Source organism: Syngnathoides biaculeatus, chromosome 15 (assembly GCF_019802595.1).
Source record: "Syngnathoides biaculeatus isolate LvHL_M chromosome 15, ASM1980259v1, whole genome shotgun sequence".
Lineage (NCBI taxonomy): Eukaryota > Metazoa > Chordata > Actinopteri > Syngnathiformes > Syngnathidae > Syngnathoides > Syngnathoides biaculeatus.
In genome coordinates, this window is record NC_084654.1 from 25,178,992 (window position 1) to 25,204,622 (window position 25,631).

Genomic DNA, 25,631 nt, shown 5'->3' on the forward strand with positions numbered 1-25,631 from the left:
ATTTCGAGTCTCGAATCAATGTTGCGTGTTTTTGAGGGGGGGGGGGGGGGACAAAATCCACACAAGGGGAAGAACGTGAAAAAGAACAAAAAAGAAAGAAAGATTTTTGTGCTGCGTTTGTGCGCGCAGGTGGTCTTACGGCGTCTTACTGTGGGAGATCTTCACGCTGGGGGGGTCGCCGTACCCCGGCATCCCCGTGGAGGAACTCTTCAAGCTGCTCAAGGAGGGACACCGCATGGACAAACCCGCCAACTGCACCCACGAGCTGTACGTCGCACTTTCCGCACAAAGGCACCTTTTCCCGACGAGAAGTCAAAAGAGAATCAAATCAAATTGGGGGGTAGAATTCGACAGTATTGGACAAAAAGCAAGTCATTGTTAGGAGGGGGAAAAAAGGGTTTGAACCTCCCAAAAATTTGGAGTAATTCTGAAGAAGTAATATTTTGAAGAAATCTAAAGTCGTGGGTGGGACAATGGAAATTGAAAAGATAAATAAAATTACCCCAAAAGTAGTAATGGGACACGGAAAGAAAAAAAGAAGCGACTTGAAAACGTTCAAAAGAAAAAAGTTGGTCGTGCAATAAAAAAAAAAAAAAAAAAAAAAACAATTGTAAATAGAACGAGAAAAAAATGCACGTACGAAAAAGTGACATTTTATGATGAGTTTCTTGCTTTGGGCTTGTTCCGACAGGGGTCGCCTCGGTGTGACATCCCAGATTTGTTTGGCGCCATTTTTATGGCGGATGCCGTAACATTCTCTTCGTGGGGGGGGGGGGGGGGGGGGTGTAGGCCCCAGTGGGATACGAACTCACAACCCCCGCTTTACCGAACCGATGCGTTCAACCGCTGAGCTATGGGGAGAGGTCGAAACGTTACAACGGCAAAGTTGAGAAAAGCAAAATCATGACAACTCTTCTCAATGTTGCGAGAGAAAAATTTGCGTTTGTGCAAAGAAAAAACGGTGCCGGAAACAAAAAGGTGCAAATTTGTTGACTTGATTGTTTGTGGCCAGCACGTCAAATGGTTTTGCTTTTGGTTTTTTTCCGCCCGGTCGCCGAAGCTAAGCTAAGCTAACGGCGCGCGTCTTGCAGGTACATGATCATGCGCGAGTGCTGGCACGCCGTCCCGTCGCAGAGGCCGACCTTCCGCCAGCTGGTGGAGGATCACGACCGGGTTCTGTCCATGACGTCCACCGACGTGAGTCCGCACGCGCGCGCTAAGGCGCGTTTCCCGATCCGATCCGAGCTCAGTTCTTCTCGTCCGCCGCAGTATCGTGACCGGCAACGAGAGTTTCTCATCGGGCGATGTCGGCTTTTGTTGCGCGGGCCGTTTTGGACTCGGACGGAGGAAAAGTACACGGGCCTTGTTCCAATAACGGGGCGCACAAAAGAAAGTACCGGGACTGGACCGAGAGAGAAAAGCCAATCTTGCATTTGCAAACGTTTTGCTTTGATGACATTTTTTTTTGGTGGTTATTTGACCGCAAACAGTGCAGCAACACACGTAGACCGATATCGCAATACTGACGGGCGTTCCCTGCAAAGAATGAATATTATTGTATCCATTCAGCGGAACCTCATTTTGTCCAGTACAGTCAATTGGCAGAATTTTCCGCTTTCAAGCCGCTAATTTCCACAGCGTTAGCGTACGCCGAGGTTCGTTGCTAAAATGCAATTCCAGTGTGCCTACGCGTTAATTGCACTGCCCCCTGCTGGGCGAGGCTCGCACACCAGCCCAAACTGTCGACGTCGAGTTCTGGCGTCGGTTGCGCCGCCTGTCACGATAGGTCGCTGGCCGAGAAACGTTACATGACGTGATGTCGTCACGTGCGCGCGCTGACCTGTTTGACCCGATCCGCCAGGAGTACCTGGACCTGTCGGTTCCGCTGGAGCAGTACTCGCCCGGGTGCCAGGACTCCGGCAGCACGTGCTCTTCGGGCGACGACTCCGTGTTCGCCCACGACCCCGCGCCCGACGAGTCCTGCCTCCCCGAGCGGCTCCCCCCCGCCGACGCCGTTCGGACCTAGCCCGCCCCGCCGGGAACCGTCGATAATCACCTCGCCCGGTCCGGCCGCGAGGACGCCGTCCTGCCGCCGGCCTCGGGAAACTTTGAAGGACTTGTTTTTGTTTTTGTTTTTTTTTTTAAATCACAAAGTTTATTTTTGTACACGGCCAGTCTTTTGTCACGGACAATCTGCGGGAAACGGGAAATGCGGGCCGGGGGGGGGCAACCCACCTGCGCCTCCCCGTTGGTCCGACTTCGCGTCCTTCCAAAGTCCTCCGGCGAGTCGCGATGGCGCAAAAGAAGCCGTGGGAATTGCAAACGTGCATCAGAAGACGCCGGCGATGGGGAAGACGCCGTCGCCACGGAAACCTTTCAAGTTGATGGATTAACTAAGGGGCTTCGTCAAAGGGGGGGGGGGGGGGCGCACGTAAAGCATATAGATATAGATATAGATATATATATATTTGGGTTTTTTCACTTTTGTAACTTATTGTACACACCAAGCAAAAAAAAAAAAAAAAAAATAGTAAGGACACACTGGCAAGAATATTAGAAGACCAAAGTCGCGCAAAGGTTAGAGCAAAAAAGTTCCACTGCGGGCGTATTATTATCAGTATTATTTTTGGTAGAGTTACAGGCAGAACTTGTACAGTGAAAAAAAAAAAAAAATCAGGCTACAAAAAATAAATTCTGAGCCAAAAAATCATAACAAAAAAAAAAAAGTCCCCAAAAATTAGTTTGTTTTTGAGGCCAAAAAATAAGATGAAGAAAATAATTCTTGCGGAAAATATTGCAGAGAAAAAGAAAAAAAAAAAGTTTCATTATCCCCAAAACATCAGCAAACGTGAAATTCTTAATATAAGAATCAACTTTTTCTTCTACGATTTGGATTTGATTCTCACAAGTTGCACCTTTTTGTGTGTGTGCGTGTTTATTGGTTTTTTTTTTTTTTTTTTTTTTGGGGTGACAACCCCCACCAACCGCGCCTCGGCCGACGGCTGGCCGAGAAGCGTCTCCACGGCAACTGCGTGTTGTCCCCCCCACCCCACCCCACCCCCATATTTGTGAGAAGGTCGCACTCCGGTTGTTAAAAGCGACAAAAGTGAAAAGTGCCAAATGAAGTCTTAAAGGTGGCCCTCGCCTCGCTCGAGCGGCAGCAAAGCATTGTGGGATGAACAAAAAACAAATCCATATTTTAATAATAATAATCTCGCTGCTACTGTACGTGGAAGAAGAAAAACAAAATGGCCAGCGAGCACGTCATCATTTTTAGTCGGGAGACGTTTAAACACAAAGTTTTGTAATCGTGTCGAATCGACAACTCTTCCCTTGATTTGATTGGTCGCTTGCTTGCTTGCTTGGGATTGTCTGATTGGAATGAAAAATGGAAGCACTTAACTTGTGCTCAAGAAGAAGAAAAAAAAAAAGTGAAGAACAAAATATGTATGTGATGTTTTGGTTGTTGTTATTTTTTTCCCTAATTTATTCTTCCGTGCTGTGTCAAAGCTTTCCCTATGGTGAGAGTGTTTTTATTCAAGCTACCTTTTTTTTTTCTTCCTTTTCTCCGATTGGAGAGCCCGATGATCCGTCTCCTCGCTCAACGTCGCCCCCTAGCTAACTTCAGCGATGTTTTGCACGTTGTTGCCTTGTTGAAAAAGTTTACGCTAAAAAAAGGACACGAATTGACATAATTCAACTTTAGCCTTACGTAACGGCATCAAAAGCAGCTAGCTTGTTAGCCATTATTTTCGAGCGCTAGCTAGGATATTTTCACTCTTCATGATTTTATTTGATCAAATTTCAAGTAAAAAAAGAAAAAAAATCGTATCATGCACGGAACATGTCGACCAAGCGCGCTCACAAAACTTTTTCCGCCAAAATATATCCGAAGAATGCTAGCAACCAATGACCCGCTTTGATTTTTGAAACGCAAAATAACAGCTGAAAGGAACACGGCAGCCGAGTCGCGCACGGCGAGCGTACGAAAAAGATGTCAACGCGTTCTGTACAAATTCTCGTCATTGCCACGATGCGAACTACATTTAAACATTCTGTGACGTACGTGCTGCACTGTGCGTTATGATATTTGACAAAAATCCCCATCAAAAGTTTGGTCTTTTTTTTTCTCAAACGAGGCCAAGGAAATGTTCAAGCGTAAAACATGAAAGTCCTTGCTTGCTTTACGCACTTCTGGACGGACGTTGAGAATCTTTTGACGATTTTTAGCAAATTTGGAATTCACGATTTGATGATAGATTTGAAGGTGCCACCTCCAAGAAGAATTTCAAAAAAACGAGCCCTCGTATTTGTAACGTGTCAAGCAAAAGTGCGTTTTAACGTTGGAATTATCGCTAGCTAGCTAACATTGGCATCTCAGCGACATGAAAGTGTGGCGTGTCCCCAAAGAAGCCAAATTCAAAAGCAACAATTTCCAAACGTGTCTGACGCCACCCAAAAGTGCTCACGTCAACTTCTTCTTCTGCAAGCTCGGAAGTCAACAATTTGATCGCGTTAACGACGGCTACGTTCACCTTTTCTTCTCGAAGTGAATTTATTTGGCATTAAAAAAAACAAAACAAAACAAACCAAAAAGAAGCCTGTCGAGGAGCAACTTGTCCGACGTTTCCGTTTGAAAAGCCACGACAACGGCGACTCATCGGATTTTTTCTTTTTATCTTTTGGGGTTTTTTTCTTTCTTTCTTTCTTTCCAAGCTGGACTTTTTGTTGTCGCCGTGATGATCTTTGGTCAGATTAATTTATAGTTTCAAACATGCTTGCTGTTGTACATAAGAGACATTAGATTTCTTTTTTCTTTTGTTTGTTTTTTTTATCTCGCAGTGTGAGCGTTCCATCTCTTTTTTGGGGGGTTTGTTTGTTTTGCATTCCACTTTAGAGCGATTAGCAAACGGCTTGTACCACGTAATTTATTTTCAATAACATAGAAAAGTGGAACTAACCATTTGACTTTTTGTTGATTTGTTGCATATGATGACGACGACGATGATGATGATGATGATGGATTCTGTGGAACATTCCGGCACAAGGTTGCGGTCAGTTCCCGCTCGCTGAAATCTTGTGTGGCAAAATCAAGAAAAAAAAAAAAAAAAAAAACAGCTTTTCAATAAACATCCCATATGGTGTCATACCAATGACTGGCAAAAACTGATTTTTTTTTTTTTTGCTCTTGAAATAACAATAAATCATAAATAATGTGGAAAAAAAAATACCCAAACCAAAAACCGGCAACCGAAGCCGCCGCCTCGCTGAATTGTCCAATTCTCGCCACCCGCCCACAATATCGAAAAAGAAAAAACAACTTTGGCTGCGGCCAGACGCTGACAAAGAAAAGGATGAATATTCATGAGATAATTGCGCTTATTGTTTTGTTGGGTTTTGGGCCGCCCGCGGAGAAGACGAGAAAAAAACAACGTGGACGTCGGCTTGTGGGTCGCTGTCGTCACAGAAGGAAGAGAAACGGATCACTAGGCCAAGACTTTGGTGTCATTTTTCAGACCGATACCAGTACAAGTGTTGACTTTTGTATTTCAAGAAACGCAATGACAGATGAGTTTGTGGACACCTCTCTTTCTCTTTCTTTCTTTCTTTGTGACACACAAGATGATTCCGGCATGTGTCAAAAGTGTAGCGCCAACTATTGGCGAGGAGGACTTACTGCAAGTCAAACTTTCTGCCGTTACGTTTCGACAGCCTTCTTCAAAATATGGCTGCTGCATTTTCTTCTTGTATATAGACTTTTACTGAAAACTTTACTAATTTTATTTAACACACAGTTGAAGCCAGATGTTTTCATCCGTGGTGCAAAGGGCCACGTTTCATTTCTTTTCCCTCATTATCTGAAATCAAATCAGACCAAACCTCTTTTTTTCAGATTAGTCATAATTGCCCAAATTATTTAATTTTGTTAAATGTCACAATAAAGAGTAAAAGAATTTCTTCAAGATTTTTACATTATTTTCTTTTTGTTTCTTTCATCAAACAAACAGGTTGTGTCAAAAGCTCGTTTTTTTCTTTTTCTTGACAGAAAACCAAATGAAAAGTGGGGTCAAAGGTCAACATCGAGATAAGACAAGAACATTTTGCCAGCTCGTTAAGTGACTTGAAAACAAAACAAACCTCTCGTGTCATTCATTGGATTGTTGCACTTTCTTTCGTTTGTTTGTTTTAATGGGGGTGTCACCGAGTCGGTGAAGGGGTCGCGTCCTCGCGCCGTCCGAAGGCCGGAACTGAAAGCTTACGGCGGAAAATGGCGTCCGGCTGTCACCCGTGAGAAACAAACAGCGGCAAAAAGAAAGTCAGGACGGAAAACAAAAAGTACTTCCCCGCACGTTGGGACCGCTCGCAAGCGTTTTGGTTGCACTCGTGACCGTCTGCCTTCTTTTTTCTTTTTTTGGGCCAAACTTCAGGGAAGTCATACTTGTAATTGTTTTATTGAATCCATTTCTTTTTTTTTGCGTATTTCTCCAAATAACGCAGACACGCCCGTCTCACCTCTGAAGCTTGGCCTTCAAACGCGACCTTCGACGCGCTTCCGTTTTTGTGATCATTTCAAATGAAAGATGTCTATTGGCCAAGATTTGAAAAGAAAGACGATAACTCGAAGCTCTTTAATAAATGTTTACGCTTAATGACACGGGAAGAAAGAGTTAGCGAATGCGTCGCTCAAAATGTAAACGGCAATATTTTCGCTTTTACTGCAAGTTGAATGGCGGTTCTCGGCCTCCTTGTGAAACGGGAACGGCGCCTGACTGACTACATCAGTCCATCTCTTCGATTGAAGAAGAAGAAGAAGAAGAAAGTATTTGTACTGTGCTGCATGACAAGAGCAACCCCGATCTCAGCCTTATTTTAAACCCATCACCAGAGTCCAAGTCCAAACCACAAGAAGCGCGTCGCCTTTCAAATCGGGCAGCGCGAGGGCAGCCCTTCTCATCTGAGGACCCCGGGGGACTTTGTTAGCTCCAGTTTACCCAGCATGCCTCACTCGCGGGAATAATTGGGGAATAACACGTTGTCGGGGGTCATTAAAGGGTTGCGGCGCGGAGTATTCCGTGCACGGCGGCTAACGGCTGAGTCAAGGTCACATTTCATTTCCTGGTGGTTTTCACCCGGAAAAAAAAAAAAAGATCGCCGCCTCGTGCGGTCGGCTGTGTAATTGCACATCGTGTCATTATAGTATCGCATGTACGCCGGCGGCGGCCAATTTTAAAAATTTTACTACCCGGCAACAGCGGCCACAAGTTGTGGCCTGGCGTACGGCGGCAACAAAACAAATTTTCAACGGAGAGCAAATAAAATGCCTGCAGTGTAATTACATACACGGTGGCCCGTATAGTACATTGTATGCGTAATTATAGCGCACGTAATCATCCGTGTGTGTAATTACCTCGCGCAGCACGTTGAGACAGTACAGCGATAGAGTTGCTTGTTTTTGGAGCCGCGGTCGTTTTCACTGCCTCCTTTCAAAATGAAACTTCTCCGCATCAAAGGAAAAGACTAAAAATGAACACGCGCGTTTCCACTGTGTGCGTGCGTAAGACTTTAAATAATGTCCCCATTATTTTGAATCTCTCCTTGAAAGAAACACCAACAACAATCCGTCAACGTCTGCCGTATTTTTGTACTGCGTCTTTTCGATATTTCTTTTTTTTTTTTGAGTCTGAGAAAGTGTCTAATCACAAGGACGACACAGCCGTTAGCGTGGCAGATGCTAGGTTCAGTTGAATTTGCTAGCGGGAATACTGCTAACATTTCAAAACAAACACCAAAATATAGCGCAAGTATTTTTGTTTACTGGGAGATTTCCCGGACGGACCGGCGACCCCAACCGGGACAAGCGCTGTCCAAAAGCGAGGGATCGGGGATTGCAAGACAGGGTTCCGGTTTCCGCACGGGGGGGTAAGAGCTCACCATAGCGTTAAAGTTTCCTTTACGTTCAAATTTTGGATCTCACGACCGGGTTGGCTTTCAAAGCAGGGTTCTGATAGGGTTCGGCATCAAGCCAGGTTGAGAGGTCCAAATGAAGGTTTTAAATACAAATTCAGCGGCTTTCAAGTCGGAGCCATCTTTTCAAGACACAAATCAGGATGAGGGTTGTGAGGATAAGCGGCATGGACAACGGATGGCTGGAGTTGCACGCCAAAGTTTGTTCGTTTCATTCGCTTTTGCTGCCCTCTCGCGGCCAAAAACTTTGACCCAGTTGCGGGTCATTAAAACGTCAAACTTTACATTTATTATTTGAGGAAAAAAAGGGAAATTATTTTTTTGCTTTCCAGTTTTTCAGCAGAAATGTAACAAAGCGTAAATAATCTCTGTGTGTGTAGCAGAGTAGATTATTTTCCTCAAGATTGTACTTTGCCCACTTCTTTTCCAAACTTGTGGCGCCATCGCGAATTATTATTTATTATTATTCCTAACGTTTCCAAAATCAACTTGACGCTTTTTTTTTCCCCACAAGCACCGCGAATGACAACAAAGACAAAACTAACACAATTTCCACATTTGGGGGCTCATGAGTAAATCACGACTGAGGTTAGCTCGCGTGAAACGTTTCGACCTATGAACGCTTTTTGCATGTTGCTTTTGTTGTCGTACAGGAAGGTTATGTTAATTCATAAAAACATTTCGATCAATATTTGCCTTTTGCCCTCCGATTGAGGCTCAGGAAGTTCGCATCACATCATTAACCCTAACCTGAAATATAATTCATTCATTCATTCAGAAAATATTACTTTTAACCAATATAATGTATTCAGATTGTTTTACCTTCGCTTTAGTGAAAAGGAAACTTGAACAGGAAAATAGATTCAGTAGACGAAGCACACACACACACACAAAAAAAAAAACTCTTTAATTAAAATGAGAAAAACGTCTTGGAAATAAACTTCCTTCTTCTACTACTGATTGTGAACCAAACATGAGCATGAAAGACCTCGACCGCCCCCTGACGGCTGTTATGATTACTGCCAAACAAGTGTCGCAAGCTACGATTCGGTTCGGGTTCTGAATTCGGATGTCAATCAAATGTTGGCCTTCAGAACCCTCAGTTCCGGACCGATTTTGGACTTCAACAGTTCGGATTGGGCTTTTAACATAGTTTTATGGCTTCAAATGACAGAAGATATGGGGACAGTTTCGACTTCAAACTTTGAGTCAGGGTTTCAAGACCTGTTTCTGTTTCAAAGCCTAAACAACAGAATTTTGAGGCCAGTGCCGTTAATTGTTTTGCCCATCTCGGCTCATTCTGGAATGCGTCCGTGAAAGAAAAAAATTGAATAAAAATGGAACAATTTTTGCAGATAAAAAAAAAAAAAAAAAAACACATCGACCAGTAAAATCATTCTGCTGAGTCATCGGTTGGTTCACAAGAGCTGAAAAATAAAATCACTCAAAGTCGTCATTCTTTCGTCCGAGCCGCCACACGAACTTCCTGAGCGACTCCAAAAGCGAGAAGTTCGACTTCGGCAAGGACAAAAAGAAAGCTACAAGTCACATGCGTCAATCTGGTCTACTGTGACAAAACGCAAAAGGAAAAGCAAAAAAATAAGAAAACACACAGCAGAAAAAAATTCAATAAAATCGACAGCAGTTTTGTGTTATGTCATTTTAATACATTGTGCTTTTTATGTCTTTTACAATGAGGGGGATGAAGCTTATTTTTTTTTTCTTTCTTTCTTACATTTCAAGTAGAGCGTCCTTAAAAAAAAAAAACAAATCGCATGAAGATGAAATAAATAAATAAAAATCATTTCAAAATAATCGACCTGCCGTGAGCTGTGAGTCAACAGCGAGTAATTTAGCTTTTTTTTTTTTTTGGTGTAAATATGATTTGCGAGTCATTTTAGTGGCGTTACAATGACTGTGGCGACAATCAACAAGCTGTCAAAGGTTCGATTCCATTCTTTGACACCCCCCCCCCCCCCCCCGCCACGGCATCGACGACGCTGCCGATCGGAGCCGGCCGGCCGCTTTTTCGACATTTTCAACTCGTGGCCGCTTCCCAGCTGCCTTTTTTGATCGCTCGCCGCCACCGCAGCCGCAGTCCAAAGCAAACAACAAAATGATCACAAAAGCGAGCGACTCACTAAGAAATAAAAATGAAAAAGTTTTTGGAACGCATCCCAGGAAATAGTCCTCGACGACGGGAGCGCTCACCGGTACGACTTGCAGCAAAGCCACTCGAGTTTGTCGACACGGCCTCACTTTTGATTCGCATGTTCAAGTTGTTTGTCTCGGATTCAAGTTCATCGGGAACTTCAGATGTCGGCGTTACAAGGAAGTCGCCGGCCGCGTAACCGTGACAACGTCCCCTTCGAGGCCACTCGGACCATCGCCCAGGTCGACGTGCGAGCCTTTGCCGGCGGAGCGATTGACAGCTGCCAGTCAACGCGCTGAATAACGCTGCCGATGAAGCAGTGGCGGAAAAATGAAATATGGCTTGACGTGAACTTTCTTTGCTTGAAGTGACACAACAAATGTGAACAACCAACAAAATGACAGTCGGGAGGTTTTCATACTCAAGTGCAGAAAGCATCGCTCGTCTCACGTCTCCTAATATTATTGTTATTATTTCTTTTGGGCAACACAGTGGATGACTGGTCAGAGCATCTGCCTCACAGTTCAGAGGACTGGGCTTGAAATCGCGGCCCCGCCTGCGTGGAGTTGCCATGTTCTCTTCGTTGCTTCTCTCCGGTTTCCTCCCGCGTCCCCAAAACGTGCGTGGTCGGCTATTTGAAGACTCTAAATTGCCCGTAGGTGTGAATCCCGCAACATGGATGATTTCTTTTTACAAATTTTTCACGTGTTCTTTGCCGTCATCCTGCTGATTCCGACCCCCCGCCCCCACCCGGGTCCAATAAATAACAAAAGAGCACCAAAGTGTTTTGTTTGACGCGGCGCCTTCTGAAGGCGGTCGGAGCTCGTTCACAAGTTCCGGACGCACTTTTGTCTCTGTTGGTGTACCTTCCGCCACCGGCGCTCGACTCGCCAAAGAGCCGCCGCCGCCGCCGTCTTCTTCTTCTTCCTTTTCTAGCCGTTGAGCTTGGCCGCCTGCTCCTTCTCCGCCTTCTCTTTGGCCTTCTCCTTCTCCATCAGCTTCTCCTCCTTCTGCAACATGACCATGATGTCGGACACCTGCGCGGTGGAGATGTCGATGTCCTCCTTGTCGATGAGCTCCATCACCTGCCGGCGGACCGCCGCTCAAAGTCAGACTGGCCGTTCATCTCTACGTTACTTTTTCAATTTCAATTTGCGCAATCAGGTTGAAAAATATTTCACCACTTCATCCCTTTATTCAACAACAGCGCGTCATTTTGAAGCGATGACGATTATCTTCCCAACGGGCAAAAATGTTGTTGATCGTTGTCCCAAGTTAAAGACTTTGAGCAAACAAGAACATCGGCCTGCTGATGAGAGAAACCTGGGCCATGTCCTGTTGGGAGTTTCAAATTCGGAGAAGTTGGGACAATTTCACCTAAAACGATTCATCAATAAGCAAAATACTTTTCTATTATTTGGGTAAGTGTTGCCAGAAAGCGCAAAAGGGACGTTGATGGCAACCTTCTGTCGCGGAGCAAATGAATGGCGCAATTTAAGTCTGGGGAGGAAGCGATATTTTACTAACGACGGATAAGAATTACATTTCAATTCTGGAGACCGCGTCTGTCCCTCTGCCGCTGCAAAAAGGCCCGCCCTGCTAAAATAAAAAATCTCATTGCTTTACAACCTGTCAGGGTGCACATGATGGAAAGGGGCAGGAAAAACAAAAAGGAATGAATATTTTGGACTCACAACGAGAATTGAAGGGTGCAAACTTTATCCAGTGGTTGGGGCCACACTGAAACTCTAAAGAATTAGCTGCGATCCCTTTATGTACCTGCAGGTGGCACTCAAGTAAGCCTTTCTGGCTTTTTCTGGTGTGCCGGAAACCAGCCCAGCAAAGAAGCCCGGCCTGACGCGAAACGGACCCGCTAACTTTGACACACAATTGTTTTCTCCCGCGGCCGGTCCGAGACATCGCTTTATGCGTCACGGGGATGAATGAAATCCCGGCGACCCGGTTGAGGCTCCGACGAGGAACATTTGAGGCACATCGCGGCCGCTTAGCGTTTGGTCGGCGCACCTTGATGACGTCGTCGATGTCGATTTTGCCGTCCTTGTTGTCGTCCAGCGCCTCGGCGATCCTCTGCAACTTGTGCTCGGGAATGTTCTGGATCTGCCGCATGACGCCGATGAGCTCGTCGATGCTGATCAGGTTCTCCCTGAAGGTGTAGAAGAGACTGGATACAGGAAAATGCGTTACCGGCTTGGGAAGGGGTTGGAAGGGCGCCGGAGATTTGTTTTGTTTCTCTGTTTGGCGCGGGGGGGTGTCAGCATGCTGCGGTCCACCCTCCGCCCCTCCATGATCACACCAATCAAACTTTTTGCTGCAAACTTCGAGAATGTTCTTATGTTAATTCATGCTAGGGAAAAAAAAAAAAAAAAAAAAATCAGTCCAGGTGCTGAACTCTCCAGTGAACCCTCACCGTTTTGAGCGCCGGACAGAGCAAGGTGGTAACGTTTTTTTTTTTCTCTACATGACGCAGAGACAAGTCCGGACGGCGCTCGGCAGCGGTTACCAGCTGCCGACAGCTCGCCGCTTGGCGTCACGTACGGCGAGAGCACAACTGAGGAGCAGATGCTATTTAGAAAATGACATGTCAAAAAGGTGATCAAGTAGGAAAGTAGTCATCGGTTGCAAAGAGCATTCTCGCACGTTTGGAAAATCAAATCTTCTGGAAGCCATATTTTGGCAAGGCTCATGTTGTCAGGCCACTTTGAGTTTTCGTATATTTCAGGTGGAATCTATTAATTATAATCGGCATTTGTAACTGGCGGTCAACTTGCGTCCTCGCGTCTCAGACGTTGTTCGCAGAATTGTTGCGAATTTATTTTTAAGAGTAATGCTGAAAAAATGAGATTTGGCATGTTTTTGGAGAGTAGTTTGAGGTCTATTTAGGCTTATTTTGCGATTTGGGGTCCCTACAAGTGGTGAGAACGGCAAGGTGGGATTCGCGTCGACGGCCCAATCACAGCAGACGACCACGATGCCGCGTTAGGCGGAAGCGGCACACAAATAAATCGATTGAAAATAACATTGAAAAGCAATTGATTGCGGGTCATCTTACCTTGTTGCGCTTCTATATTTAGTCAAGAATAAGCTGTAAAGGTCAACACCGTCAATTAGGGAGCCGAAAATGGTGGCTTTTGAAAATATCGCTGCTGGTATAAGATCTATTTTATCCCCGCCAGGATTTTAGCACGCAAGCAAGGCACGATGACGCGGCGACGACGAGGTCGGCGCGGCGCTCTTACCCGACGGGCGGCGCGGTTCCGCTGCCCATTTGTCCGTCCAGGATGACCTTGTCCTTCTCCAGCTCGCCGATGATCTTGTCGATGCGTCCGATCATGCGGTTGACCCTCTTGGACAGACGGCGGCTGGCCTTGGACTCGCACACCGCCTTCTCCTGACCCGACTTGGAGAGCTCCTTCCTGATCTCCTCCAGATCCTGCCGCGATAGCGTGAGTGAGCGCCGCCCGGCGCCGGTCGGCAAAACGTGTTCCGTGCTACAACTTGCGGGATTCGAAAACCAAGAGCACTTTAGGAGACAGCGCTGGATTTCTTTCCCCCCGAAACTGTTAAGTTACTTTTAACTATCGTAAATTAGTATCTAGTCGTTACAACTGCTTTTTTTTTTTTTTTTAAACATTTATTTTGGTAAACTGTTACTTAACTCAATAACAACTAAAGTACAGTGGAACCCTGAGGAAAAGGACCCCAATATAAAGGGCATTGGATAAAATGGACCATCGGGACCGAAAAATGCATTCAAAACTAGTTTCCATTTGACCCTTAAACTGCCTTTGCCAAATACGGGTAGTTCCGCTATCGGCCACTGTTGCTAACTGGCGCTGTGGTGCAATTCAGGTAGAAAAGGAGACTGAGGTATTACCGGATCACAGATACGCAACATGACAAGATCCAATTCCCCAAAATTTGTGACCCGGGCCTATGTGGCGACCATGTTGACTGTGGGACATTGACATGGCGGCCATGTAATGATGGTTCCATCTACTGTACATCGACTTGCAGTGCGACGGCAGATCGTCATGGCGGCAGTGTTTCCTCTGGGGAATACAAAACAAGTCTTTGAAGTCCGGAACGTGCTATTTTTGGTCAAGCTGTTCGCCTTCGGCAGCAGACTTGGAACTAGGAAGCACACAAATTTCTCACAGCTTGTGAAAGTGACTCGCCTTCACTTAAGTACTGCACATTGACAACATCATCACAACCTCTGATAACTTTGTATTGTACTCGGTATTTTAGCCAATCACAACCCCCCCCCCCCCCACCCGCCGCCGGTCCGTTCTATTAGTACTAGAAGTGGAAAGTGGAGCACTGCCATAGCGAGTCGGTTCGGCACCTCATTGTACTCCAGCACGTCGTCCTTGAGTTCCTCCAGCTCCTCTTTCTCCAGAGTCAGCAGCTTCTTCTGCTCCTTCAGTTTGGAGCAGGCGTCGCTGATCATGTCGATCTCCTCTTTGGTGATCTCCTCACCCTTTGAACGTAAGAAAAGACGGAAATAAACCACGAGTGTCCAGCAACGCACCACGTGAACAAAACAAGGGGAATTGTCACGATACTTTGGAGAAATCACCACGCGGAGCACAGCGTGGTGAGTCGGTGGAATTCAAAGGTCAAAGTTCCTCCACACACCCTTGAAAAGTGGGGACAGAGCTCATTCGTGGCCTTTATTATTTACTAAAACTATAAACATGAAGGAAACATGCACGTCTCCATATTTACATGGATTTTATTTTGTGACGTTTGGAAGACATTTAGGAGGAGCACCACGTGGGGAGCACGTACGAGCCACGGGCGGAGGAGGAGGAGATAGCGCTAAAGCTAACCTGGTAACGCAGGAATGTCTGCCACTGTTCGAACTGTGTTGGTGCACAAGAAGATGAAGAAGAGAGAAAATAATAACGGCGGAACAAAGTCAAACGTCGAGAGTCGGTGGAGCAAAACAAACAACAAAAGCTGACATGCAAACTCGTGAATGGTTAAAATTGCCACACGTTTATAACTTATCCAAAAACGTGAACGTAAACAAAACCTCACTTTAACTGCTTCGAGCACAGGCGCCGCGTCCCTGAGCTCGTCGGCCTCAGACGTCGTCTGCCTGCTCCGGTCGGCCTCCAGCTCCTCGCTGTCCTGCGGGGGGGGTTCGGCGTCACGTTGCAACGTTTACCACATTCCGTTCGTTTCAGTTGCAATAACGGCACTGCTCTGTTACTTCAGCGCTCCATAAAACTTTGATGACTTGAGCCTCAAACTGATTCTTGAACATTTTTACAACAACAAAAAAAAAGTAGCAAGTGTGGGTGTTAAAATGTGTTTTTTTTTTTTTTGAGGAGCACCCGGAGAAAAGCCACGCAGCCACGGGTAGAAAGAAGACGCAAACGCCACACAGGTGAGGCCTGATTTCAACCCGCAAGCTGAAGACTGTGAGGCGGCTACGCTGACAAGTCGAAATCACTTTCAGGATTGAAAATGGTGGCTTGCTCCACTTTGTCAAGATAATAACGACGTTACAAATTGTTGATGGATGAAACATTGTTCCCGTTTTATAGAAAGAATATATAAGTGCTTGACGGATTGGCTTTTGCGTGTCAAAGCGGCCCTTGCATCCTTCCCTGATTCAATACAGGGAGGAAAAAAAAAAACATTGGAGGTCTGCAGTGTCGAAGGAACGCGACCAAGCATTCGAGTGGAGGCATTCGGTACCTTGGCAGCCTTCTCCGCGGCGTCGGCCAGCCTCTCCATCTCCCGGTCTTTGTTGTCCCGGCGTATGGCCGCCTCCTCCTGGAGCGTCGTCTCCACTTTGGTCTTGTTGTCCACCTTGGACAGCTCCATCTCGGCCACCATCACCTGGGCCTCTTTCGTCTGCGGGCAAAAGTCGAGACTTGACGCCGCCGCAGCAGTTTGAAGAAGGCGATGCCGACGTACCACCACGTCGGGGAGCGTCTGCAGGGTGGTCTTCAGCTGGTCGGCGGGGGACAGCGTGTCGGGGAGGTACATGGCTCGCGACAGCAGCAGCAGGGAGGTGGGGATCTGCTGCTTCAGGTGGAGCTCCAGCCACTGCGCACAAGACGCACAATTGGGTGACATTCTACAGTGCGCGGTACGCGACGACGCGGACGTTCACAACGTTACGCAGAGGACCCACAACGGAGTCTACCGGCCAGAAATCAGACCCACCAGCTACTCCAAAGTCAAAACATTGCGCCACGTTGTGCAGCCACCACTTTTCCGAGAGTAATGAAAAGGAAACGCGACCGCTGGGAAGTTGTCAACGTGGACGCCGAGAACCGAAACGCGGGTGCACAAAACACTACGGGCGGGGAGACCGAGCACACGTTCCAAGTCCGCCGGAATGTCAAAATTGACAAAAGAAACCGCTTAAAGGCGCTCGCTACAGACTCGGCTGCTCGCGAGACGAGTTACCTGGCTGAGTTGCTCCCGGAGTCGCTCCTCGGTGACGCCCAGCGATCTCATGCCTCGGACCCGACAGGCGGCCTGCACCTCGTTGACGTTGAGGCTCTCCACGCCCTCCTCGGCGATCAGCTGGGAAGGAGGAGAAACACACGCTCGCTTCCATTTTTGTAGAGTGAAAAATGCTTATCAGCAAATTATGAATAACATCAACATTGAGGAATTATTTTCAGCACACGTTTGATCACAATTTTACACATTTTATACACACGCATTTCAAGAGGTGCGTCAAAATTTCACTGACTCAATTGACTGCAATTACCTTGTAAACGTGATTATTTTACGATCAAAATCATTTCCCGTATTTTACGGCAGACCTTGTCGTCCGCACGGATGTTCCTCAGCTTCATGATGAGCTGGAAGCGCAGGAAGTTGTTGGTGCCGATGGACTGCAGCTCCAGCAGGCGGCACAGCGCCACCAGCTGGGGGCGGGTCAGGTTGTCCAGCGTCAGCTCGTCCTCGAACAGTTTGGAGAAGCGCAAGATCTGCTCGTTGCTGGGACGCTCGCCGGAGTTTCGGATCTAGGAACAAATGACGGACGTATTATGTAACGTCAGCTCTTTTGTGATGGATTTGTCTTGGAGGTGTGTCGGGCACACGTTCTCGGTCGCTCACCAACCTTCTGGAAAAACGTGGAGAACTCCTCGGCGACGTCACCTTGCGCCGCCTTGTTGCGCAAAGCGATCTCCTCAATGGTGTCCTGCAAGAATTTGGCCATCTCCAGCTTGACGCGGAGCTCCTTTTTCAACCTCTCCTCCTGGGTGGAAATGGTTGCGCGTCACATGAAGGACGAATTGTCTTAGTTCGGCAGCGCCATTGTCCGAATCAAAGGAAACACCGACGGATCATTGACGCAAATAAGGCTCTGATGCTGAGGCTTTTGGAGGGAGAATTTTCCGTTGTTAAAAATTGGTAAAAGAGTTCGACATGGAGAAAAGCTTTTTTGTAAAATTCTATTTTATATCAATAATGACATCAATAAAGAGGTCACAAATCAGTTTTTTGCTTCAGTTCAACACTGTGCTGCTCCTTCTGCTTCGGCCACTAGGAAAGATATCTCGAGAAGCGGACAGTCCTCGGGGGCCCGCAGTAATAGCGGTCCTTTTTTGCAGAAGATAAAGAATGTAACCCTGCATATTGTTATGTTCACTGTCTACATGGGTTGCTCCACAGTTTGTGCTTGCACGTTCCTCGCAAAGAGGGTCCGAACACCGAGACACTCAATGCTATTCACGAACATTTCTCATTCTCATCCTATGGTGTTTCTCATTATCTCTCAAGGACAACCAATATGTCAATCAAATATTTAAAAAAAAAATGGAATTGTACAGAAGAAACAAACAAAACAAAAATAGAGGGCAGCGCAACTAGACCGAGTAGTTTATTTCTTCTCATTATTATATTTAAACTTCAGCTGGGAGTGGTCAAAACTAGCTCGAAGGCTCTTTTTCAACAGTTGTCGGCTCTCTGCTAAACTACTGCCTGCTCTGAAGCGAGTCGAGTTCACGCCCGCCGTACAGCGCCGGAAAAACTGATAAGTCAGGTCACTTGTATCCAAAGGCACCACAAGCCCACACGCACACACACGAGAATAACAGTACACTGGCAGACGATCTTGCAGTGATTGTAACCAGATGAGATTAAGACAGTCATTGGGATTAACGCTTGCCTTAGCAAAACAGTCGGAGCACCTGACGGAGTCAAAGGTCACGTCAGATGTCACATGAAAGCGGGGAGGACTCCCTTCAGTTCAAAGTTGATTTTCAGACACGGCGGTGGCGGTGGCGGTGGCTCGGGTTCGGCTACCTTCTTGGACTGCGTCTCGAAGGTGGACGGCAGCATGTTGGGGAAGAGCTTGAGCGCCACGGGCAGCAGGAACTCCATGAAGGGGACGATGATGAACACCAGGAAGGGGAGCAGGCGGAAGACGTCCGCACAGGTGCGGAGGAACTGTGGGTTTGAAGAACATAATCACAAATTACTACATTTCAAGCAAGACAAAATACTAAAAATACATGCTATGCAAGGGCAGGCACACATCTTGACAAATTCTGCAGAGTTTTTCAGTACGTTAAAAGCCCCGCAAAGGTATTTTGTGCACTTGTTTAATCTTGGTAAATGTGCAATGTATTGTAAAGATTGTACTTTGGTGTGATCCCAGCAAAGCGCAGCTGCAGGGAGTCCCCTCAAAGGGCGCCGGGGGTCGCCGTTGACAAGACCGTCTTCAAATGTTGAGGAGATTTATCTATTTGAGTTTCATTTCAACAGCGGTTGATCTTTGCATGCACCCACCTGGATGTACTACACAGACATTAAAGACTTTGGCGATTTCCCCGTGACGGCACAAGTGGCGCACCCACGACCGGAGGAGTCCGTGGCAGGAGGACTCACGAATGGCCTTTGCCCTCCCGCTCGGCCTAAGCCGCTAAGTTTAACACCGGTGCCGTGACCCGGTTCGCTTTCCTCGCACCTTGCCGCACACGTGGCCCGAGCGTCAGCAGACCAGACGCGTCAAGAGTGTCTCGCACCTGGTTTACGACAACCGAATCGAAGGCCTCACATCAGCGGGTGGCGTTACGACATCAGCCAAGGCGGCATGAGAATTACCTTTGGAACGCAACCCCGCCTCGACAAACGTTTATGATTGACCGTAGCGGAGTTCGAACGTTGCCGTGGAGGACGGTTATTGTTCCTTCCCATCTTCCCTAAAGTCCCGCTGGACGCTTAGCGAGTAAACGCACTCAGCTTGCAGCCAATTTGCAGAAGCGATCCCGTGAGCGATCTCCGTCTCCAAGCCGGTGAACGCGGCAGAACGGGCCGCCCGGACAGACGCGATCTCCCACTGCGTCATCTCGTAACACGAGCTCATTCGCGAGAACCTCGTTCCCTCGGCTCGAGATTTTCTGCGTCGGATTGCGTTGCAAACTGATTAAAATCGTCATTGTGCTCATCCACCGCAGTTGAATTTACGGCACAAAAATTTGGGAGACTAAAACCGGATACTACCCCCCCCCCCAAAAAAAGCTTAGAGTTTCCTGGAGATGCCACAAGATGGCAGCAAAGCCTTTCTTTTCATGTTTCTGACTTCTTATTTTTTTCCCGTGGCCCAACCTGTCTCCTCTCCCGCCGGGACAGGCCGTGTCCGTTGAGGACTCTCCACAGCATGCGTCCGGCGATCCCGGTGTCCACAAACAGCAGCCTGAAGCCGTGGTAGTAATGCTTGATTTCGTCCACGACCCTCTGGCGAAGCGTGCGCCTGACGGGCTCGGCGTCCAACGTGGGGCTGTACACCGGCCCCCCTTCCTCCAGCTTCTTCTTGTCCTTCAGCGAGCGCAGGGACTTCTCCACCTTGGAGTCGTCCCGCCTCGCCGCGGAGCCATGTATCCGCCGGCGCGGTCCCGTCCCGGCGGAAATGGCCGGGTACGGCCAAGGGGACGCCGGGGGGAGGAACAGACGCCGCGTGTCCGAGCTCCGGAGGGCGCCGTCGGATGAGAAGAGCGAGGGGCCCGACTGAGAGAGCTGGGCCGTGCCAACTGGTCGGAACCCGTCCGGCCTTAAAAGACAAAAAAGAGGTGATCTCAAACATTGATAAGAGATAGAGCGGTGCCTCGGCTTACGAGTTTTATTCCTTTGCAAATCATCTTTCCCCGTTCAAATGAAAGGAAATGACCTTCATCTGTTCCGTCTGTCTACATGTGTTAATTAACGCACCCTTTGCATTCAAATCTAAGTTGTTTAAAGGGTTAGAATTATCACAAATTCGAGGCTAGTTTTGATCTCCCATCTATGACATTATGCGTTGTCTATTAACATTAAGCTAGCAGACTTTTACCAGACATATTTTTCTGTGGTATGCATATTTCTCTACGCTTTTTGTATTGTTTCCCAGGAAATTTCCCCTAGGAGAGCCAATAAGCAGCTCAAAGCCGCCTTCTTTTTTTTTCTTTTAAGACTGCTGTTCGATTGAGAGTTGAGTTCACTGATATTGTTTTAAAAAAAATGTTCAAAGGAAAACAAAACCAAAAAAATTGCCAGCGCGACAGCTTGCATGTTGAAAAGTTCAACAAAGACATTCTAGGAATTGTGTCAATGGAGTGATGTTTTCGGACTTGATTTGATTGTCTCACCTCTGACTGTAGAGTCTTAGCGCAGCGCAGTTGAGGCAGGAAGCATCTTTGAGTTTCCCTGCGAGCAAGCAAACACAGGAAAAAGATGTTGAACGGAAGCAATACGACAACATCTGTTACATATAGTACAGTAACCACTTCAGGTACACGTCTCAATGAGTCTAATGTCATTTCTGCGAAAATTTGGTTGCTGATGCTGTGCCCAACCAAGTGGACCAATTATCACTTGACACAGCAGGAGGCCCAGCGAGAGGCCAGCGGAAGCTTCCCACCAATCGGTGGAGAACAGATGAGCAGGCCACGCCCTCCCCCGTCCCTCACATGGCAGCCCGGTCACGCGCACGCACAGAGTGTACTGGAAGCGCCTCGCTTCAAAACGGAACAAGAGGGAAGACGCTGGAAATCCTGGAAAGTCTGCACAACGCCGTTGTGTGGCTTTTCCTTTTGTGGCGCTTTTACATTACAGCATTCGGCTGCTGACAGTGTAAAATCATAAATACTATATTGGGTGACCTGGTCAAGTGTCGACGTCTAACGGAGAGCGAGCGCCAAGCAACGACGTGGAAACTTACACTCAACTGGAGATGTTGTGACGGAATCTTTTTAGAATTGATTCTTAGCCGTCGGTGTGAGTGGTTGTTTGTTTCTACGTGCCCTGTGATTGGCTGGCGACCAGTTAAGGGTGCAGCCTGCCTCCTGCCCGATCATAGCCGGGTGAGGCTCCAGCACTTCCAACAATCTCAATTCCAACATTTGCAGTTTCAGCATCTAAATCCAAACCTCATAAATAAGAATAACTGCCGCTAGAAGTGAAAATGCGCTCCACGCTTTTACTCCCTTCAATCAAGCAGCCACCCCTCAGTTCTGCCCTTTGTCATCGTGGTGACGAACCCCCGAAGTTGAGGAAAGGGGGGGGGGGGGTGAGCATGAGCTCATTTGCATGACACAGGAGCAACCCCTCAAAACACGGAAATTTCAAGTAAGCAAAGACAAAAATGGTACAAACGTCATAATTCCCCGATCCAATCAAAGATGTGATATGAAATACATGTGTTCCCCCCGTCACTGTCATGCACAGTATATCTGAATCCAAGAGTACATATTGTTGTACTTATATACTTTTTTTTATTGTCAAACTACAGGACAAATTTGCTCTCACACAATTGCACTACTGCAATAAAATCTTGTATTCCGATACCAGCAAATCCCTTTTTTTTTTTAACCATCTTGTCAACTCAAATGCGACCGAACACACTCGTTACCGCGGGGATGACAACACGAGTGTATAGCGCCGACTGTATTATAAGAAGAAAATGAAGGAAGGCGTGTGCTTGTTGTCTCGCGAGTTCAGGACAGGAGAGGACGTTCGTGTAAGGCTTGCTTGAGGTATGTTCACGTATTTTGGCCTTGGCCACTTAGTAGCAGTACAATACAGACACGCGCAAAGTCGACTTCCACAACCGGCCCAGTAAGTTGCTGTAACAGTTGCTTTTCCCAGAGGATAAAGAATACATGCCTGTGAGTATTGTTACATGGTTTGTATATGTATTCTGCACCGTTTGTGTTCAAACAGCCACTATTCAAGCGTTATAACCACACTGACGCTTATAGTTCCGTTAACCCGTTCTGGCAAATTCTGTATTGTTTTTGCATTAATCTAGAAGGCTGTCCTAGATTATGTGATTTGATTCATCCACAATGCGTAACGGTCATTGTTTTGTATTGCATTACCGTTGGTGATATTTCATCTTTTGGACATACAGTCGTATACAATTTACAAATGGTTTATGGACTTGGACAAAGCCTTAACCAAATATGTAAATAAACGTCCCACATTAAGACAAAGACCACGAAAATGAAGAGATGATGCAACTTTCTCAGCCACTGCTTTTACCAAGCAATCAGAGCTTCTGCCAAGCAATTTGATGTCCTTGTGCACAATTGTGTCACACTCCTCTCATTGGCCAACTCTCCTGTGACCGACTACAGGAGCATCTTACTGAAATATCTTCTTGAAAGAATACATATTGAACACACGTTTGGGATTGCAAACCCCTTTAAAATATTCCACTTTCTCACATGGCTATTCCGATCCAAACTGAGTGTTAATTTGTAATATTGATACCATTACAACATCAACACGAACCACTGTTACATGAATATTTGGGAAGACGAAGATGGTGCCACGGCAACCGGCATCCTCCTCATCCAACGCGGCGTGCCCGCAGACGACCTCGATCCCAAATTTTCTCGCCACTTGACAACATTCATTTTGCTAGCCACGTTTTCGGCACTCGGGCGAACATTTGAGTGAATTCGCGGGGACAGTGAGTCACCCGCCACCTCACAGATCGAAAGCAAAATGGAAAACTACCGCAAATGCTAATGTAAGACCAGCTAGTTGTTAGCATGTAGACGCGCGCGCGGTGGCACTGGCCTCGCCAACTAAGAAGGACAAGAAATCACTCCGTACCTTTGGCTTTGCGCAGATCGTTGTTTAACGATCTGGAAGTTGTCATTAAAGGTGCCCTGGACCTCGTCAACAGGATTAACGCCATGTGGAGGCTTTCAGCCAGAGTCTGGCTCGCAGCTACCTTTGACCTTTTCTTTTTTTCTTCCCTAGCTAGCTAGGCTAAACCTTTGTCGAAAAGAAGTAAAGGAGACTCCCAAAGTTGGGAGAGGGAGCGCAGCAAGACAAAGGGCCACGCTTAAATAAGTGTACAACATCGGAGGTTCGGTCGGTCCCGGTGCCGCTCATGCCCTCCTCGACTCTCGGCCTTGAGCGACAGTTTACCGGGCAAAGCTTCCTCTGACGTCATTCGACCCCGAGCCCGTTGAGCCCGGAAGCCACCGACAGGAAAAGGAGGGGCCTAATAATCACGCGATGTGTGGAGACTTTTGTACAAAAAAAAAAAAAAAAGATCGTTACTTTTATACGGTTATTTGTACATCAATCATTAATGATGTCTTTTTTTTTTTTGTCAGGTGAAAACCACTGTGGTTTAGGAAAAAAAAAATCTCGTCATTTTGCCATCTGATTCATAGAGTATCATGTAACACGTTGATTTTATGGCTATATAATAACTAATCATAGTATTTCGTCTGGCTAAAGGACTGTTTTTTTATTAAACATGTTGTTTAACGATAGATTGTACTTCAACTTCAAAGCATGCTTTTTCTGCAGATGATTTACGACTCATACAATGCAAATGAGGCCACTCGACAAAATAAAGAATAACAGATTTTATCTTGATATCTGTGGACATTTATGCACAAAAAAAGTGTGTCAATCTTTTACTTATTTTTGCAAGGTCGTTTATCTTTTTCTATTTTTGAAATGCTCAGTAGACATACTGTTTCAGGAAACAGGACACTTTAATTTGAAAGTCACGCCGCCCACGACGTGACAGACTTTGGCGGGATCTTCTTCTTCTTCTTCTTTTCCTTTCGGCTTGTCCCGTACGGGGTCGCCACAGCGTGTCATCTTTTGCCATCTTGGTCTTATCTCCTGCATCTTCCTCTCTCAACACCCCAACCGCCCTCATGTCTTCCCTCACCACATCCATCAACCTTCTCTTTGGTCTTCCTCTCTCTCGCTCTCTCTTCCTTGACAGCTCCATCCTCAGCACCCTTCTACCAATATACTCACTCTCTCGCCTCTGAACATGTCCAAACCATTAGCAGACAGACTTTGGCGGGATCTCACAACCGGAAAAGGAAGTGATAACCCGACAAGTTCTATACTATTATATATACTACTAACCCTTATTTATATTTTTTTAGTATTTATGTGCCAAGAAGCATGCCGACTTACATGTTAATTACTTTATTATAGTCTTGTGCTCTTGAATTACGGTTTGTTTTTTTTTTCTTACAAGAGGAGAAAAAATACTCTGGTATGTACCTTTAAAAAAATACCAATCATTTAAAAACATGTTCATCGTTTCCTAGCGAACATGTTAATTGTAACTCACTAAACAATTTGGTCGTCTTGGTGGTGTACTGCTTCTGTCGCGTTTCCACTTTAACTTGAAAGTGATGCACTTCTGCCTCTGCCTTTACGGTAAAGCTCAGCACACTGAACTGTGCATAACCTTCATTTTCATGCTAAACTTGATGTATATTAACAAACAAATTGTACTTTACACCTCTGAATGCTTCATATGGGGATTTTCCATCTGTTCCATAACACGAGCAACCTCCTTGCATAGGATTTGTCTACCGATAAGAGTAAAATATCTATCCATCCATCCATTGTTTGAGTCGCTTATCCTCACAAGGATAATCCGACATGCCAAATTTTGAGAATACCCCCACCATAATCCAACCTGTAAACCACACGTTTTGAGAGTACCAAGATGGCGGCCAACAGGCTTCAACCAATCGACATACAGATCCAAGATCTGCCACATTAATCTTAACAGGTGTGTTATGAGACTTGTAATATTAAACTTTGACGTAAACGTGTCTTTGTGGACTCTTGCAAAGTATGTCAACTTGGGAATTTCTTACATTTCTACCTAATTTGGCGTGGCCATCTAAATCCCAAGACAAAACTGATTTCACACACATACAATTTCTTTTTGTACGTCAACGCTCACATTTTACCAGTTTTGTTTGAAATGATAACACTTTTGATTTTTCCCTCCACTTTGATCTACTGTAATAGTGAAAGTCATTTTTTGAACTCATTTAGTGGCAACCCTGACAGTTAAAATGGATTTTGGACTTCGCTGCCATTGACGGCTGAATGCGTTCAATGTGTTTTTGTTTTTTTTTAATATTGACACTACATTTTCACATCTTTTAAAACAATTAAATTTCAGATAGACATGCAAAACTTTTGTACTTGAATTTACATTTTTTATCATTTTAAAACAATTGTGAAA

General features: G+C 46.2%; 2 protein-coding genes and 1 long non-coding RNA gene across 11 annotated transcripts in view; 1 reads left to right on the forward strand and 2 right to left on the reverse strand.

The window, feature by feature from the left end:
- Nucleotides 1-2,401, forward strand: part of fgfr3 (fibroblast growth factor receptor 3) — a 41,355-nt gene extending 38,954 nt beyond the window's left edge. For all 8 annotated transcript variants that reach the window (XM_061843107.1, XM_061843109.1, XM_061843110.1 and 5 more), the window contains 3 exons: nucleotides 130-267; nucleotides 1,092-1,197; nucleotides 1,862-2,401. In XM_061843107.1, coding sequence (XP_061699091.1) covers nucleotides 130-267; nucleotides 1,092-1,197; nucleotides 1,862-2,026 — 409 coding nt within the window. In that variant the 3' untranslated portion in view covers nucleotides 2,027-2,401. The remainder of the gene's footprint in view (nucleotides 1-129; nucleotides 268-1,091; nucleotides 1,198-1,861) is intronic.
- Nucleotides 2,402-3,499: 1,098 nt separating this feature from the next.
- Nucleotides 3,500-8,906, reverse strand: LOC133512978 (uncharacterized). The gene is made up of 2 exons (XR_009798357.1): nucleotides 8,788-8,906; nucleotides 3,500-5,076 (listed from the first exon to the last, which is right to left on the reverse strand). It is a non-coding gene; the product is annotated as an uncharacterized LOC133512978 (long non-coding RNA).
- A 715-nt stretch (nucleotides 8,907-9,621) lies between these two features.
- Nucleotides 9,622-23,594, reverse strand: letm1 (leucine zipper-EF-hand containing transmembrane protein 1). Of its 2 annotated transcripts, none has more exons than XM_061844139.1 (14): nucleotides 23,216-23,594; nucleotides 20,743-20,800; nucleotides 19,727-20,168; nucleotides 18,422-18,565; nucleotides 17,235-17,372; nucleotides 16,933-17,136; nucleotides 16,568-16,687; nucleotides 16,070-16,201; nucleotides 15,848-16,006; nucleotides 15,182-15,274; nucleotides 14,484-14,618; nucleotides 13,375-13,568; nucleotides 12,143-12,281; nucleotides 9,622-11,202 (listed from the first exon to the last, which is right to left on the reverse strand). In XM_061844139.1, the coding sequence occupies exons 1-14, from the start codon at nucleotides 23,298-23,300 to the stop codon at nucleotides 11,050-11,052; spliced, it is 2,196 nt and encodes a 731-aa protein (XP_061700123.1). In that variant the 5' UTR covers nucleotides 23,301-23,594; the 3' UTR covers nucleotides 9,622-11,049. The 2 variants fall into 2 exon arrangements, with proteins under 2 accessions (XP_061700123.1, XP_061700121.1); XM_061844137.1 differs by having other exon boundaries at nucleotides 12,143-12,299.
- Between the last annotated feature and the right edge of the window lie 2,037 nt (nucleotides 23,595-25,631).

Excerpts from the sequence above, each read along its gene's own strand:
- letm1 (XM_061844137.1), bottom strand. The coding sequence starts at position 23,300 with ATGGCGTTAATCCTGTTGACGAGGTCCAGGGCACCTTTAATGACAACT. Across the intron at positions 15,275-15,847 it reads CCGCGGAGAAGGCTGCCAAG|GACAGCGAGGAGCTGGAGGC; the intron begins GTACCGAATGCC and ends CCCCCCCCGCAG. Across the intron at positions 11,203-12,142 it reads ACATCGACGACGTCATCAAG|GTGATGGAGCTCATCGACAA; the intron begins GTGCGCCGACCA and ends GTCCGCCGGCAG.